At 40.1% G+C, this 17,537-nt stretch overlaps 1 protein-coding gene across 1 annotated transcript in view; it reads right to left on the reverse strand.

Annotated features, from left to right (window-relative positions):
• LOC140190492 (regulator of microtubule dynamics protein 2) overlaps positions 1–17,537 on the reverse strand; it is a 92,993-nt gene that overhangs the window by 25,308 nt on the left and 50,148 nt on the right. The window contains exon 5 of the mRNA XM_072247120.1: positions 695–770. Within this exon, the coding sequence (XP_072103221.1) occupies positions 695–770 (76 nt within the window). The remainder of the gene's footprint in view (positions 1–694; positions 771–17,537) is intronic.

Consider the following 17,537-nt stretch of genomic DNA (forward strand, 5'->3'; position numbering starts at 1 on the left):
GATATTCCCAGTGTTAAGGCTCCAAGTACTCACAGCTAACTTTAATAAGCCATATTGTTCAATGCCCAACATTAGACTCCTATAACAGACACTCTATTCTGAGCCCATTACGCCAAAAGATGACATGAAGTTCAGAGGAAATACTTTAAAGGCGTCCTCAAAGTCTCTCTAACAAATAGTAACATTGACCCAATGGAATTCCTGCCGCATGATCAATCAAAATGAAGTAGCAGCGTTCAGAATGGCTCTGTAGTATCACCTGTTGCAGAAATAGCGGACAGATTGCACATCTCCTAAAACTATCCAATCACACTCTCCACTCGAGCACCTCATTTCCCAGCAGTGGCAGAGTCTGCCCATCTTACAATAGGTTTTGTTGTGGCTGCTGAGCCCAAAGAACAGCAGTAGACCCCAAAGGACTACCAAGGGTGATGCCTCAGAGATAGCGTAACTATCTTTACATATGATATATTGAAAACAGATCCTTTTTTTTTACACTACTTTAAAATTCAAATATTGTCTTCAGAATTCTGTTCCAAACAAACCGAGTATTCCATCAATACAGCTTACTAGCTATTTCAAGACATCACACTTTTGGCAAAATATTGGACCACTTTAAGGTTAACTACATGGCCAATCTTAAAAAACAATGCTAATTAACTGAATAGTTTTCCAATCTCTTTGACTCACTTACCTTGAATAAAAAACCATCCTTTATTTTTGTCTGCACACTTCCATACCCCGAAAGATGGCCACAAGTAATTGCAAGCCTGCAAATATTAAAAATCTCAATCATTCAACTGAAGCATAAAATGTATAAATATTTTGACAGTCTAACTGCAAGAAAAATAACAGGAAAAAAAACTATAAATACATAAATTAATACAAATTGCAAACAATAATATTTTAGTTATCAGAATGCAAGGAAAAAACTTCTCCAGCTGGTTCACTTAAGGCAACATAAATAATTTATAATTCTGTATAAAGGTAAAGCTATTTACAGCATGCACTTCTTCCCTTCCCTTTCAGTATTTCTAAGGAGCTGCTCTCACTCTGTTAGGACTTTCCCAAGCATCTGCAGAAGATTTACCCTTTCAGTTCTCCTTTCCTGCATTCTGGGGACCAAAAAAGTTCCTTCCAAGTGGAGCAGCAATTCCTCTGTACTTTTTTAAAAAAAAAATCTGATTCTGATTAAATGCTCACAAAGCCATCTCCTCTTAGAAAGACTGGAATGATTGACAAAAATATCTCCATTTCAGTTTGCAAAAATGACCCATTTGCCTGTTATTTTAATTCTTCATTCCATTTCCATTCTGACCTCAAGGTCTTTGGCCTCTCACACATTCTAACAAAGCTATATTTTGACTAGGCATTTTATAATTCAGGATTCATCATCTACTGTACTTCAATGATTTCAGATAGCCAGCTGGGATTGTAATGCCATGCCAAAGGTATGTACTGCCTTGTCCTAAATGGTGAAACCACTTTAAGTGTTGTTGGATCCCTTGTCCATTCGTCCCTCCCCACTAATCTCTCTCCTAGCACTTATCCCTGCAAGTTGCATGCCCATTCACCCCGTCCTTCACCTCCATTCAGGTCCCCAAACTGTCCTTCCAGGTGAGGCAACACTTCACCTGCGAATCTTCTGGGGTCAACGCTCATAATATGACCTCCTCTACATTGGTGAGACCCAGCATCAATTGGGGGACCATTTTGTCGAGCATCTCCGCTCCAACCACCTAAGGCAAAACTTCCCGATGGCCATTTTAAGTTCAAAGTTTATAGGACATTTATTATCAAAGTATGTATACATTATACAACCTTGAGATTCATCTCCTTACAGGCAGCTGTGAAACAAAGACACCCAAAGAAACAACTATATAGATAAAGATTATACATATATATTCTTAATGTCAAGAAGGTGCAGAGGATGAAAACCACATAATGCCCATAAAAAAGAACCCATAAAAATAAAAAGTAACCCATAAAAAAGACAGTTGAACACCCAATGTGCAATGAAAAACAAATCATGCAAACAGTAACCACAATCAAATAGTGTTTCTGAACTAAAGTTTGCAAAGAGGGTGCCATAATTCAGTACAGAGGTGAGTAAAGATCATAGAGCAGTGATCTGAGCCCACTCGGGCCCCAGTACCGTGACCTTTTCAGTCGGGCCCAGTGTTTAACTCTCCATCTCAACGTTAGGTTCTGCTGCTTTGAGCAGTGATCAGAACCTTAACTCTCTATCCAGACAATGGGTTCCGCCACTTGGATAAGCTAGACTTCAAAGCCTCGATTCGGTCTGTAGATCTCTGTCTGAACATAGTGATCAATCACATCGATATGATTCCCATGCTCATTCTGACATGTGGCCTCTTCTTGTCTCTTGAGGACACCCTCAGAGTGGAGGAGCAGCACCTTATTTAAAGTCTGTCTGGATAGCATCCAACCTGATGACATGAAATCAATTTCTCCTTCCCGCAATTTTTTTTCCTTCCCACTTTGGCCTCTTACTGCTTCTCACCTGCCTATCACCTCCCCCGGTGCCCCTCCTCCTTCCCTTTCTCTTACAGTCCACTCTCCTCTCCAATCAGATTCCTTCCTCTTCAGTCCTTTATCTTTCTCACCTGCCTGGCTTCACCCATCACCTTCTGGCCATCTTCCTTCCCCTTCCCCCACCTTTTTATTCTGATATTTTCCTCCTTCCTTTCCAGTCCTAAAGAAGAGTCCCATGCTGAAACATAGGCTTTTTGTTCATTTCCATGGATGCTACCTGACCCGCCTGCCTGGATGCTTCACTGGTGTCGTGGATTCTTGATTACCTGACTGGCAGACCACAGTACGTGTGCTTGCAACACTGTGTGTCCGACAGAGTGATCAGCAGCACTGGGGCTCCACAGGGGACTGTCTTGTCTCCCTTTCTCTTCACCATTTACACCTTGGACTTCAACTACTGCACAGAGTCTTGTCATCTTCAGAAGTTTTCTGATGTCTCTGCCATAGTTGGATGCCTCAGCAGGGGAGATAAGGCTGAGTACAGGGCTACGGTAGGAAACTTTGTCACATGGTGTGAGCAGAATTATCTGCAGCTTAATGTGAAAAAGACTAAGGAGCTGGTGGTAGACCTGAGGAGAGCTAAGGTACCGGTGACCCCTGTTTCCATCCAGGGGGTCAGTGTGGACATGGTGGAGGATTACAAATATCTGGGGATACGAATTGACAACAAACTGGACTGGTCAAAGAACACTGAGGCTGTCTACAAGAAGGATCAGAGCCGTCTCTATTTCCTGAGGAGACTGAGGTCCTTTAACATCTGCCGGACGATGCTGAGGATGTTCTACGAGTCTATGGTGGCCAGTGCTATCATGTTTGCTGTTGTGTGCTGGGGCAGCAGGCTGAGGGTAGTAGACACCAACAGAATCAACAAATTCATTCGTAAGGCCAGTGATGTTGTGGGGATGGAACTGGACTCTCTCATGGTGGTGTCTGAAAAGAGGATGCTGTCTAAGTTGCATGCCACCTTGGTCAATGTCTCCCATCCACTACATAATGTACTGGGTGGACACAGGAGTACATTCAGCCAGAGACTCATTCCACCGAGATGCAACACAGAGCGTCATAGGAAGTCATTCCTGCCTGTGGCCATCAAACTTTACAACTCCTCCCTTGGAGGGTCAGACACCCTGAGCCAATAGGCTGGTCCTGGACTTATTTCATAATTTACTGGCATAATTTACTTATTACTATTTAACTATTTATGGTTCTATTACTATTGATTATTTATGGTGCAACTGTAACGAAAACCAATTTCCCCCGGGACAAATAAAGTATGACTAACTAACTAACTAACTAACTAACTAACTAGAGTTCTTCCAGCATTTTGTGTGTTTTGCTTCAGATTTCCAACATCTGCAGAACTCGCTGTGTTAATATTACTCCTACCTTGGTCTATGGCTAGAACAGTGAGCACAAGCTTTTGATAGTATCCTTGGTAAAGTAACGGCATTACTTCTCAATGAGCAGAAGGGCTACATAATGGAGCTCTGTGAATATGCTCTCCTCCTTTTATGGTAGTTAATTCCCCACCCAAAAAAAGAGCAGCAGCAGTGAAAGAGCAGCAAAAACTTGTATGCAATCCAATTAGACTTAGTTAGACTGAGTGTGAAAAATATCCTCTTAGATGCCCTCAGTAACTACAAATTGTAAACCTGAAAGTAACCTGCAAATACAGAAAAATACTTTAAAATAACACAAGGAAGGAGACGTTTATTAACATCATATTTCAGTGAGGAAGTTCAGCACTTCACTGAATTGTAGGCGACGTCAAAAATGAAAATGGAACATAAACTACTTCTCAACATTCCCTGTACCGAACTCCTTAAAATTAATTTTCTTTCTCTTGAGAGAGCAGGCGTAGATGTCTCACATTTTCCGAAGTCAACATCTACTCCAATGACTCATGCATTATGTTGTGCAAGTGGAAGCTGTTCAGTTATAAGCTGGGCACTTTGTAATGGAGCCATATATGAAAAATCAAACATTAAGGGAGTAAAGTGGCCCATAATTCTTAGCTTTTATTGGGTCATTGTGTTACAGAGTTAGGGGTTCATCTGCGTACTCCTTTCCACTATGGTCAAAGGTGAGCAGATTACTTTTCAATTAAAGGACAGAATGACATACAGACATGGAACATGGGACAGTGCAGCACAGGAATAGACCCCATGGCCCACAATATTGTTCTCAACTAACTAAACTAGTGATGAAACACCCAACTAAAAGAGACATTTCTGCCTACATAAAGTCTACCCTCCATTATCTGCATAAGAACTAAGAGAAAAAGAGTTCAATTGTACCACACATTCCTTCTTCAATAATATTGGATATTCATGCCCTCTTACACCTTGCACATGACTACTTTAATGGGAAGAGCGCTCTTTTTCTGGATCTAAACAACAAACCATTAGATTAAATACTGTAATTGTTAGCTATTTGTCTGAGGCCAATGTGCAGCAGCCTTCAGGAGGGTGAACCCACGAAAAGCATCCAGCCAAGGACTAAAGACCTGTGCTGATCAACAGGCTGGAGTGTTCAATGAGATCTCTAACCTCTTACTTCGACTGTGTGTGGTACCCACATGCTTCAATTATACTGGTGCCCAGTAAGAGCGTGGTGACCTGCTTCAATGACTATCGCTCAGTAGCACTTACATCCACAGAGGTTGATGTTTATCATCTCCTGCCTGTGAAGTGACTTAGATCCACTCCAATTTGCCTACAAGAGCAATCGGTCCTCAGCAGATGCCATCTCACTGGCTCTTCACTCAACCCTGGAATAACTGGACATCAAAGATCATCAGGATGTTCTCTATTGACTACAGCTCAGCATTCAATACCATTAATCTCTCAAAACTAATCCATAAACTCCAAGACCTTGGCCTCAAAAATGCCTTGTGCAACTGGATCCTCGCCTCAGAGAGGCGGTGTCCATTATCAAGGATCCTTCTCCCCCCCCCCCACCCCCCACAATTACCCAGGACATGCCCTCTTCTCATGTATTGGAGGGGTCATGACCTATGTTCCCTCTAAGCTGTGCGCGTGTACGCACACACACACATTTTTCAACCAGCGCACAAAGGAAATTACTGTGCGCACAAAAGGTTAGTTACCTAAACTAATGTAGTAATTAATAATTATACTTATTGAAAATAATCTTTTAGCTAAATATTTCTGTTAACTAGTTAGTCGGTTTTTCAAATACCACAATGCACGTCACTAATTTACATCACCTCACCTATTCTGTTCCGGGATCTGGGAGACAATGTTTCGTGGAGTGACAAAGTTAAAGTTTTGCTAAGCCAACAACGTGAAGAATACGTCACAGTAGATACAAGTTCGCTGTTGACCTTTATAAATAGTCTGTGTTTATTTAGAAGAAAGGTTTCCTGAAGATGAGGTACAAAAATGGTCAGCTTTTGACTTCTCCGCAATTGCAGATTGTGACTTCACATTTGGCGATGAACAAGTTAATGCCTTATGTCTAAAATATCATGATTTTCTAGCTGAAAATACTGTAATAGTTAGAAAGTTTAATTATTTCAAATTTTCTGTGCAAGAAAAAATTAAATCCAAACTGATTTCAAACTTTGCTCAAATGGTGGCATTTGTACTTCAAAATGACCAGTTTTGCCACCTTGCACAGTTGATGGACATTGGGGGAACCTTTCTTGTGTCTAGTGTGGACTGTGAGCGAGGCTTTAGCCTCATGTATCAACTCAAAAACAAGCTGAGAAACCCTTTAGGTGAATGTCATTTGGATATGTTAATGAGAATCAAAAGCTATCATAGAACCATAGAACATTACAGCACAGAAACAGGCCTTTTGGTCCTTCTTGGCTGTGCCGAACCATTTTTCTGCCTAGTCCCACTGACCTGCACCTGGACCATATCCCTCCATACACCTCTCACCCATGTACCTGTTCAAGTTTTTCTTTTTCTTTTTTTTTTGTAATTTATTTTTTATTGAATTTCATCATCAAACATTTCCATAAGATGTATTTCAGATACTGTACATATATAATCATATGTCACAAATCTCCACATAATATTTATCTGATAGAAAGGAAAGGAAAGAAAGAACAATCGAAAGAAGAAAACTATGTACAGAGTAGGGAGTGATTTTTTTTAACAACATATTCATTGACTTATGAGAATAAAATCAGGCCTATGAGGTGTTATGTAGTTAAACTATTTTTTCCAGTATGAATAAAATTGTTCCAACTTATGATTGACAGATGCTGTTACCTTCATTTTGTAAATGTCCATTGTAATTTCAATCCATACATTTAGAGTTGGGCTTTCCTGTGATAACCATTTCTTGGTAAGGGTCTTTTTACCAGCCACCAGCAGTACATTCATTAAATATTTATCTCTTTTCAATCATTCTTGAGGTATATACCCAAAATATATAACCCTGCTGTTTGCTGGAGAAATAGTGGAAATCAAAATGCAAACCATTATTATATTTTCTGGGGATGCCCTGTTATCAAAGACTATTGGAATGGGATACATAATGCCCTAAAAGACATCTTTAAATGTGAAATACCCTTTGAGAGTAAGACCATATCAATTGGATGGAAGTTCTATTAGTCTAGATAGAGTTTACAAAGAATGGGTAAATGCCAAAGACAGGAGAGAGAAAAAATAATGAGTGACTTAAATATGTTATTTTGTTGTTATTCTGTGCAGTTTTATGTCAAATATTTTGTAAAGCTACATAAACTGTGCCAGGTGTGCATTCAGTGCACACATACTTTTGTCACAGGAAAAAAATTTGCACAACATAAGATTTTTGAGCACACTGTTTACTAAAAATTAGAGGGAACATTGGTCGTGACTGTCACGTGACAGCACTGCCTATTTACCTGGTCGAAAGACACACCACATGCCAGTCAAGGTTTGACCCCTCCTCGCCCATCAATGCACACCTAACCATTGGCCCCTTTAATTAGCCTTGCACTTGACCTCAGGCAATTGGCCCTTGTGATCAGCTTAACCTGCTGGCACCGAGCCATTGGCTTCCCTGTGAATCACCTGGGCTGGGCTCATCAGCCCTGCTGCACTGTGAAGGAAGCCATGTGTGCTTGACCCTTTCTCTTTTTTTGCTACCTCCAAGGGACCACCCTGCCGTTGGTGAGTCGTGCATTGAATAGGGTTAGGGGTGTGGGTATCGTCTCTACTATCATAAGAGCCGTGTCCGCACAGAGTCAAGGGTGTCGGGTATCTTATTGACTTTTCCCTTGGTTGTGTGTGTGTGTGTGTGTGCATGCACTTCGTTCCCACGCGATTTTATTAATTGTCTGCGTGTTTTATTGCTGATCTGACTACTGTAAATTGTGTGTGTGCGCATGTACTTTGTCCCCATGCGATTTTATTAATTATCCACGTGTTTTATTGCTGATCCGACTACTGTAAATTGTGTGTGTGCATTGCTTCTGTTGCCATTTTCCCACATTTGCCTTCTGTAAATAAAATCCTTTACTACCAAGACTGTGTCCAGAGTCCTTGCCTTTGAGACCTATCGAATCTGTTTCCTCACTTACATCTCACTGTTACCATCAGGAGGGAGGTACAGAAGCCCGAAGGCACACACTCAGAAACAGCTTCTTCCCCGCCGCCATGCGATTTCCAATAATTTTGTGTTCCTACTGTTTCAATGTAACTATTTAATATACATATATATACTTAATGTAATTGATTTAATTATTTTTTTCCATATTATCATGTATTACATTGTACTGCTGCCGCTAAGTTAACAAATTTCACAACATATGCCGGTGATATTAAACTGGATTCTGATTCTTATTTCATTTTCTCACTTGCAGACGCCAGTCAGTTTGGATTGGCAACATCTCCTCCATGATCTCCATCAGACAGGTGCTCCCATAAGGCTGCGTGCTTAGCACCTGCTCTACTTGCTTTACACTTACAACTGTGTGGTAATCTCCAATGCCATGGTCAGGTTTGCTGACGATACCACTGTCGTAGGCCAAATCAAAGGTGGTAATGAATCACCATGTAAGAAGGAGATTGGAAATCTGGCTGAGCAGTGCCATAACAACAATCTCTTTCTCAACGTCAGCAAGACCAAGGAGCTGATTATTGACTTCAGGAGGGGGAAACTAGAGACCCATGAGCCAGTCCTCATCAGAGAATCAGAGGTGGAAAGAATCAGCAACTTTAAATCTCTTGGTGTTATTAGTTCAGAGGATCTGTCCTCAACCCAGCATACAAGCGCATTATAAAGAAAGCACAGCAGCCCCTCTACTTCCTTATGAGTTAGCAGAGATTTGGAATGAAATCTAAAACTCTTGACAAATTTCTTTAAATGTGTAGTGGAGAGTATATTGACTGGCTGCTTCAGAGCCTGCTAGGGAAACACCAACGTCCTTGAATGGAAAATCCTACAGGAAGTAGTGTGTATCACAGGTAAAGCCCTCCCAACCAATGAGCACATCTACATGAAAAGCTTTCACAGGAAAGCAGTATCCATCATCAGGGATCCCCACCCTTCTCATTGCTGCTATCGGGGAGAAGGTACAGGAGCCTCAGGATTTACTGTACAAGAACAGTTACTACCCCTCAATCAACAGGCTCTTGAACCAACGGGGATAACTTGTCCAATCATTGAAATGTACCCGCCACCGATGGACTCACATTTAAGGACTCTTCATCTCACGTTCTCGATATTTATTGCTTATTTATTTATTATTATTTCTTTCATTTTGTATATGCACAGTTTGCTGTCTTCTGCACAGTGGATGAACACCCAAATTGGGTGGTCTTTCATTGATTCTGTTATGGCTATTATCCTATAGACTTATTCAGTATGCTCACAAGAAAATAAATCTCATGGTTGTATTTGGTGACATATATATATCTTGATAATAAATTTCCTTTGAATTTTGAAGCTCATTATCAGGAATTATTAATATTAATCAATATTAATTCTGCTGTGATTTTCTGCTAGGCTTTGATTTTGGTTAAAAATAGAAAATCCACCCACCTGCTTCCTGTAAATATATGCAATACTGCGTAAAAGATATTCATTGAGGTTACATTTCACTCTTGCTTTTCTGAGAATAGCAGACAAATAAAGCATTCAGCTTCATTAGCATTGAATATATCTGTCAACATGTCAGTGAGTGCATACAATATCATTCTGCAGGTGCTACGTGTCAACTCAGTCTTGTTCGTGAACTGAATTATTCTAGTCACTCAACATCCAGCTGATGTATGGTCATTGACAAGGAATCATGTTCAAGGTAAATTTATTATCAAAGTAAATTAACGTCACCACATACAACCCTGAGATTCACTTTCTCAGAGTTGATTATTGCCTGAATTTCAGATTGGCATCATGTTGCCTTATTTCTGTGAAAGTCACCATGCTTGCATTCAGTTTTCAGATCTCCCATCCCCAAAGATGTGGAGCTTAAGAAGCTAATTGGTTAACATAAAATATCTTCAGTGGGGGGCAGGAGAATCAGGGAAGGGGATGTGTTGATGGGCAGTGAGAGAGTATACATGTCTGGCTTTCTATCCATTAACAGTCTTTATCTGCAAAAGAAAGTATGTAAACAATTCCAATTCCATACTGGAGTTGGGTCAAGCATGACTGTGCCATCAGACCATTCCGTCCCTCAATATTCCTTGCTGCAAAAATATATCAGGACTCCAGTAAAGCTTCTACTTGAAAGGTGATTATCGAGAGAACGACATCCTAAACATCGAACAAGTCAGGATTCTTTCCAAGCTCAATGTCCCTGGCATCAACACTCCCACCACATTCAGCCAGCACGATGGAGCATGAGATATCAAGGAATTCACAGAAAATGCACCAAGGAATTCCTTGAATAGAATCTTCACCAATTCATGGGAAATCCTGGTTTGTGACTGGTCAAAATAAAGGACCATCCATAAAGTACAAGCATCTCAAGTCTCTACAACAGCAGCAATGGAAGCCACAAACACGCCACGGAGGAAAAATTAAATATTTTGCTTGTTCTATCTACATGAAGAACAGCATCCCAGCTGTGCTAGAGTTTGCAGATCTTGCACGGAACCCTCAGACAACAGAAGTTTGATCTGATGCCTGTGCCAATCTCTTGTTAAAAATTCGGACGAGACAATTCCTGTTGTGATTCAATCCATCTTTGGTTTTCATTTGCTAATCATGTTTCTCTTGCATGGCTTGTTTTAATGACAAATTAGTTTTAAAAATTTTTTACTGGGGGCCTTCAAGATTTAGTTACAATAAAATAAGGAATTTGTGATACTAAAGCACATTTATCCTGCTTGATTTAAAAATACAACTAGAATATCAGAGTCAAAGAAAAGAACAGCACAGAAGCAGGCCCTTTGGCCCATCTAGACCCTACTGAACCATTTAAGCAAACAGCCTACTCCCATCACTATTACATTTAAAAAAATATCTGAATGTGTCATCCCTCTTGACGCAGAGAAAGTGTTTGATCGTGTGGAGTGGAATCATCTTTTTACGGTTTTAGAAAAATTTGATTTTGGACAAAATTTTATTACATGGATTAAATTGCTATATTCATGTCCCATTGCTTCTGTTTTGACCAAATCAGCAATCCCAACCTTTAACCTTAAACGTGGCACCCGGCAAGGGTGCCCTTTAAGTCCCTTACTTTTTGATCCGGCCATACAGCCATTGGCGATTGCGTTTTGTAGCTGTGTTGAATAGACGGGGATTCGGATGCGGGGTGTTGAGCATAAAGTTTCTCTTTATGCTGATGATCTTTTACTTTTTATATCAAATCCGACTACCTCCTTACCCCCAATGTTTTCACTTCTTAATATATTTAGCCAGCTTTCCGGATACAAATTTAATTTACATAACAGCGAACTTTTCCCAATTAACAGAGAAGCACAAATATTAGAATTTCATAACCACCCTTTTAAAGTAGTAAATAATCAATTTACTTACCTCGGTATTACAGTAACAAGGAACTTCAAGCGCCTTTTTCGAGAAAATTTCACTAATCTTTTAAATCATACAAAACAGAGTTTGGCACACTGGTCACCTTTGTCTATGTCTCTGGTAGGTCGAATTAATGTTGTTAAAATGTATATCCTTCCTAAATTTTTATACTTATTTCAATCTTTACTAATTTTTATTTCTAAAGATTTTTTTGATTCGTTAGATTCTATTATTTCATCCTTTAGGGCAAACATTCCAGACTTACCTTCAAAAACCTAAAAGAGAAGGTGGTATGGCCTTGCCTAATTTTCACTTATATTACTGGGCAGCCAATATACGTTGTCTTACTTTTTGCTCTTTCTTTTACAATCAGTCTGACTGCCCAAAATGGGTGGCAAAGGAGTTGAACTCTTACAAGGATTTCTCCATTTCCGCACTTCTTGGATCTGCATTTCCTTGTCATTTGCCCAAACTAATTGTTAATCCTCTCATTAGACATACTTTGAGAATATGGGCTCAGTTCAGAAGATATTATTGGTCTTCACGGTTTCTCTCTCTCTAGTCCTATTTTATATAACCATCTTTTCTGACCTTCTATGCAAGACTTAACATTTCATGTCTGGTCAGGCGTTTTGAAGATCTTTTCATAGATAATCGTTTTACAATTTTTGAACAACTGTCTGCAAAGTTTAACCTACCTAATACTCATTTTTTTTTAGATATCTTCAAATTAGACATTTTATTAATCCTTTAATACCAAACTTTCCTGAGATGCCGAAAAAAAAACGTTGTGGACTTGTTTCTTTGTATAAATCCATTGGGTAAAGGTTTAATATCTACTATTCGCGATAACAGACAATAGACAATAGGTGCAGGAGTAGGCCATTCAGCCCTTCAAGCCAGCACCACCATTCACTGTGATCATAGCTGATCATTCACAATCAGTACCCTTTTCCTGCCTTCTCCCCATATCCCTTCACTCCGCTATCTTTAAGAGCTCTATCTAACTCTTTCTTGAAAGAATCCAGAGAATTGGCCTCCACTGCCTTCTGAGGCAGAGCATTCCACAGAACCACAACCCTCTGTGTGAAAAAGTTTTTCCTCAACTCTGTTCTAAATGGTCTATCCCTTATTCTTAAACTGTGGCCTCTGGTTCTGGATTCCCCCAACATCGGGAACATGTTTCCTGCCTCTCGCGTGTCCAATTCCTTAATAATCTTATATGTTTCAATCAGATCCCCTCTCATCCTTCTAAATTCCAGTGTACACAAGCCCAGTCGCTCCAATCTTCCAACATATGACAGTCCCACCATCCCGGGAATTAGCCTCCTGAACCTACGCTGCACTCCCTCAGTAGCTAGAATGTCCTTCATCAATGAGGTTTGGGATTCAATTCTTAAGTCAGTTAATTCAACCTCTTTATGTGCTCGCCATTGTCTTTTGCAGTTCAAGGTTGTACATAGGGCTCATATGTCTAAAATTAAATTATCGCGGTTCTATCCTGATATTAGTCCCTTTTGTGACAAGTGTAAAGGGGGTGAGGCTTCTCTTATTCAGATGTACTGGGCTTGTCCTAGTTTGGAGAAATTTTGGAGAGAAGTCTTTTTAACTTTACCCCATATTCTTAATTGTCACTTAGAACCTAACCCTTTGATTGCTCTTTTTGGCACCTCGGGTGAAGTTGACATGCATTTGAGTCCGGCTAAACGTCGAACATCATCTTTTGCCTCTCTTTTGGCTAGACGTTTAGTTCTTCTTAGGTGGAGAGATGTTGCCCCACCCACTCATGCTCAATGGCTTAGAGACATTATGTCCTGCTTAGACCTTGAAAAAGATTCATTATTCACTTCTTAATTCGGACATAAACTTCCATAAGGTGTGGAGACCTTTTCTTGAGTATTTTCATAATTCCTCTTTAGATTAAAAGTTTATCCTTCTTTTTTGTATTTTATTCCCTTGCTTTCAATTGTTTTTTTCTGGTTAAGTTTTACGGTTTTTTTCATGTGAAATATATTACAGTTTAGGTAGTAGGCAATATACTTTTTTTATATTTACAGATCTGTGGTGACAAAAGCTCTGTTTAACTTTTCTTTACATGGAAATGGTTGGCTTGGAGTTGCGTAGTGGGAGGGTGGGGAGGATACTAACTATATATAATTTTATTTTGGGTGCTTTTTCTTTCATCATCATCATCATCAGGTGCCATGCCCAGTTTGAGCTTTGACTGCCATGGCCCACACACTCCTGTTTCGGGTCAAGTGGATCAATTCATTGGTATTCATTTCCAATTCTCTGGCTGCTGTCTCCGTCATCATTTGTCTTTGTCTTCCTTTTGCTTTCTTCCCTTCAATCTTTCCCATAATTACCGTGCATTCTAACTCCTCTTTCCTAATCACATGTCCAATGAAGTTATGTTGCCTTTTCATGATCTCATACATTATTTCTCTTTTTGTGTTTGCTCTGTTCATGACATCCTCGTTAGATATTCATTTCATCCATGATATTCTTTGCATCCTCCTCAAAAACCACATTTCTGCTGCTACAATTCATTTCCTCATGTTACTTGATATTGTCCAACATTCTGAGCCATATAACATAACTGGATAAATGTAACATTTCAGTATTCTGGGGCGGGTTGTCATGCCTAGTTTAGTATTGGTCAGTATACTCTTCATTCTTGTAAAAGTGTCTTTTGCCATCCCTATTGATGTCCAAGTCGCACCTGCCATCTGATGTCACCGAGCTTCCTAAGTAGCAAAAATTCTGTACTTGTTTTATGTCTTCCCCATTTATTCTCAGCCTGCAGATAGGATTCTCCTTCTTTTTGGATATCACCGTACATTCTGTCTTTTTGCAATTGATAGATAGACCCATTTTTGCACTTTCTTCAACAATTATATCAATTAAGTTTTGTAGTTCTTCCTCCGTACTTGCAATTAACACAGTGTCATCTGCATATCTGAAATTACTGATGTTTTCACTGCCAACTTTGATTCCCATGATGTCTCTTATTTTTTGTAATATTGTTTCACTGTACACATTAAATAAATTAGGGGAGAAAACACACCCTTGTCTAACACCTCTCTTGATTTTCGTAAACTGACTCACTTCTCCATCTATTCTTAAAGCGGCAGTTTGTTCCCAGTACAGATTTCTGATTAGACGGAGGACTTCCGAATCTAGATCTAGAGTTTTCTGTAATATTTCAAATAACTTATTGTGTTTCACTTTATCAAATGCTTTTATGTAGTCGATAAAACAAACAAATCTTTTTGCACTTGAATAGCTCGTTCTAATAGTATCCTTAACATCAACATTGCGTTTCTTGTATCTTTGTCTTTCACAAAACCACATTGTTCTTTGCCTATTTCAGCTTGTATCTTACTTTCAGATCTTGTCATTAAAGTTCTTAGAAGTATCTTGGTGATATGACTCATTAAACTTGTGGTTCTATGTAATTCACATTCTATTGCTCCAGCTTTCTTAGGAAGAGTGATAAATACTGATTTTTTCATCTCTTCTGGTATTATTCCAGTCTCATAAATGTCATTGATTAAATCAGTTAGTTTTTCAATTCCATAATCTTCAAGGGCAATAATTTGTTCTATTACTAATTCATCAGGACCTGCTGCCTTTCCTTTCTTCATCTTATTTATTGCATTATGAACTTCAGATTTTAAAATACTTGGACCTTCAATGTTTTACTTAATTTCTGGTTTTTCACCTCAATCGTCTTCTTTTTCTTTACTGTTATGAACTGTGTATTAGACATGTTTGTTTTGCACTGTATAGATCTCTTTTTTGCTGGTGGTTTTTTTTGTTGTATTGTAAGCGGGGTATATGGGGTGTCAGGGAGGGGTAGTACCTCTGGTGGGCGAACATGTCGCGTCCTTTTCAAGGCGGTTAGTCCACCTTTGGTCCCCACCTGGCACTCAGCTCTCACCTGTGGCTCCCCGTAGCTGTTTGCATGCGACAGCGGCCACACCCCGGGCAACAGCTTCGACAAGCCGGCTAAACCAGGTGAGGGTAGGCGACGGGTCTCAAACCCTCGGTGAGATAGGGAGTTGTCTATCCCAGCATATGAAGACAGACTCCGGAGGATTGAGCAGATGAGACCAATGGAAGGTGCAACAGTCAAGAAGGCAGTCTCTGCAAACATCGTGGAACGTGTAGAGCAGGACAAGACACAGAAGACGTCCTGGTCATCCACTGCGCCTAGTCCCATCTCCAGCCATCTTGACTCTGTCTTGCCACTGGATCCAGATGGGAATTGGGAAGAGAGAGTGAGGGTGACGCTGCGCAACTCTCCCTCACTTAAATCCAAATCACGCGCTAGTCTCGACACCATAATGGTGTCGAGGTTCTCATCGATATTGACGATGGACGAACACACATATTGTAGGAACTCATAAAAAATTAATAAAAAAAAATAAAATGCTCACCGATTTTCTACATATTGTAAACAACAGGAATGCTGCAGATGCTGGAAATTCAAGCAACACACATAAAAATTGCTGGTGAACGCAGCAGGCCAAGCAGCATCTGTAGGAAGAGGTGCAGTCGACCTGGCCTGGCCTGCTGCGTTCACCAGCAACTTTTATGTGTGTTGCTTCTACATATTGTGTTATATTAAGAATTCTGTCATGAGTGAAAAACCCATTCAGAAGAACCATTATTGAAACATGTTCCATGCGTGCCAATGATGGTTACTTCTTGGGAAATGGTGTAATAACTTCCCCGGCAACATTCCAATGATTATCAACCTGACAGCAAATGAACTGGAAATCACATCATCTGCACTGGAATGAGTAACAATTGAAATTTCTCAATTAATTATCTGGACTGGTACAGTTTAACATAGATGTGGGAAAGAATGAATTTTCAGCTGCATGGCTCTTGGGGGAGGTGGGGAAGCAGCAAAATTCAATTTCTTGGCCAATATATTTATAACGCCGCCAAGTAAATGTCAAAGAAACCTCAGACATAAAAGTGCAGTGTTTCAGTTGGATCGTAAATGAAATATTTCCACCATTAATGCTCAGTATGTTCTTACAAATACATTAGTAATAAATTTAGTTTGTAGCACTGAACATTATTAAATATATTTAACTTTTTCTGGAAGTTACTCATCACTTTAGTAGACTTTGAATACATATTGCATGTATGAACAAGACAAGGCTGTACCTAAAGCCAACAGCAGAAAAATCTGATGAAACAGTTTAGCAGATTTAAGTCATGTGGTACTCAAATTATAATTTATGATCAACAAAGGTTTCTGTTGAGGTCTCACCCATCACCTGCTGTTGGGTTCATGTTCTACAAAGCCCTTAACTCAGGAGATTTTAAGGCCTCATCTGGTATCTGCAGGTACCCTCACTACAGGGAGGTTTTACTATTACCATCCTCTTTAAAGACCAGCTTTCAGGGGTAGGAGCACAAACTGGCAGGTGATAGGCGAGATCAGGTGAAGGAGAAGGTGGGTGGCTGGGGAAGGGGTGATGACGCAAAAAGCTGGGAGGTGATAGGTGGAAGAGATAACGGACTGAGTTGGAATCTAATAGGAGAGGACAGTGGACCATGGAATAAAGGGAAGGAGGAGGGGAACCAGATGGAGGCGATAAGGGAACAGAAGGGGTGAGAGGGTAACTAGAATGGGCAGTAGAAAAAGAGAGAAGGCTGGGAGGGAGGGGAGATATAATTACCGGTAGTTAAAGAAATCGATGTCCTTAACAACAGGATGGGGACTACCTAGACAGAGTATGAGGTGCTGCTTTTCCAACCTGAATGTGGCTCGTGAAAGCAGACGAGGTCATGGACAGACCTGATGGTATGGAAATGGTAAGTCTAAATGAAATGGATGGCTACCAGGAGATCCTGCTTTTTGTGGCAGAGCGAAAGCTCTCTGCCACCCAACCACCTTACCCCTCACCTGGTCTCTCCAATCATCTGTCAGCTTGGGCTCCTCCCTCTCACCCCATCTTCTTATTCTGGCTTGTGCCCACTTACTTTCCAGTCCCAGTCAAAGGTCTCAACCT

This window comes from Mobula birostris, chromosome 2, assembly GCF_030028105.1.
Source record: "Mobula birostris isolate sMobBir1 chromosome 2, sMobBir1.hap1, whole genome shotgun sequence".
NCBI lineage: Eukaryota > Metazoa > Chordata > Chondrichthyes > Myliobatiformes > Myliobatidae > Mobula > Mobula birostris.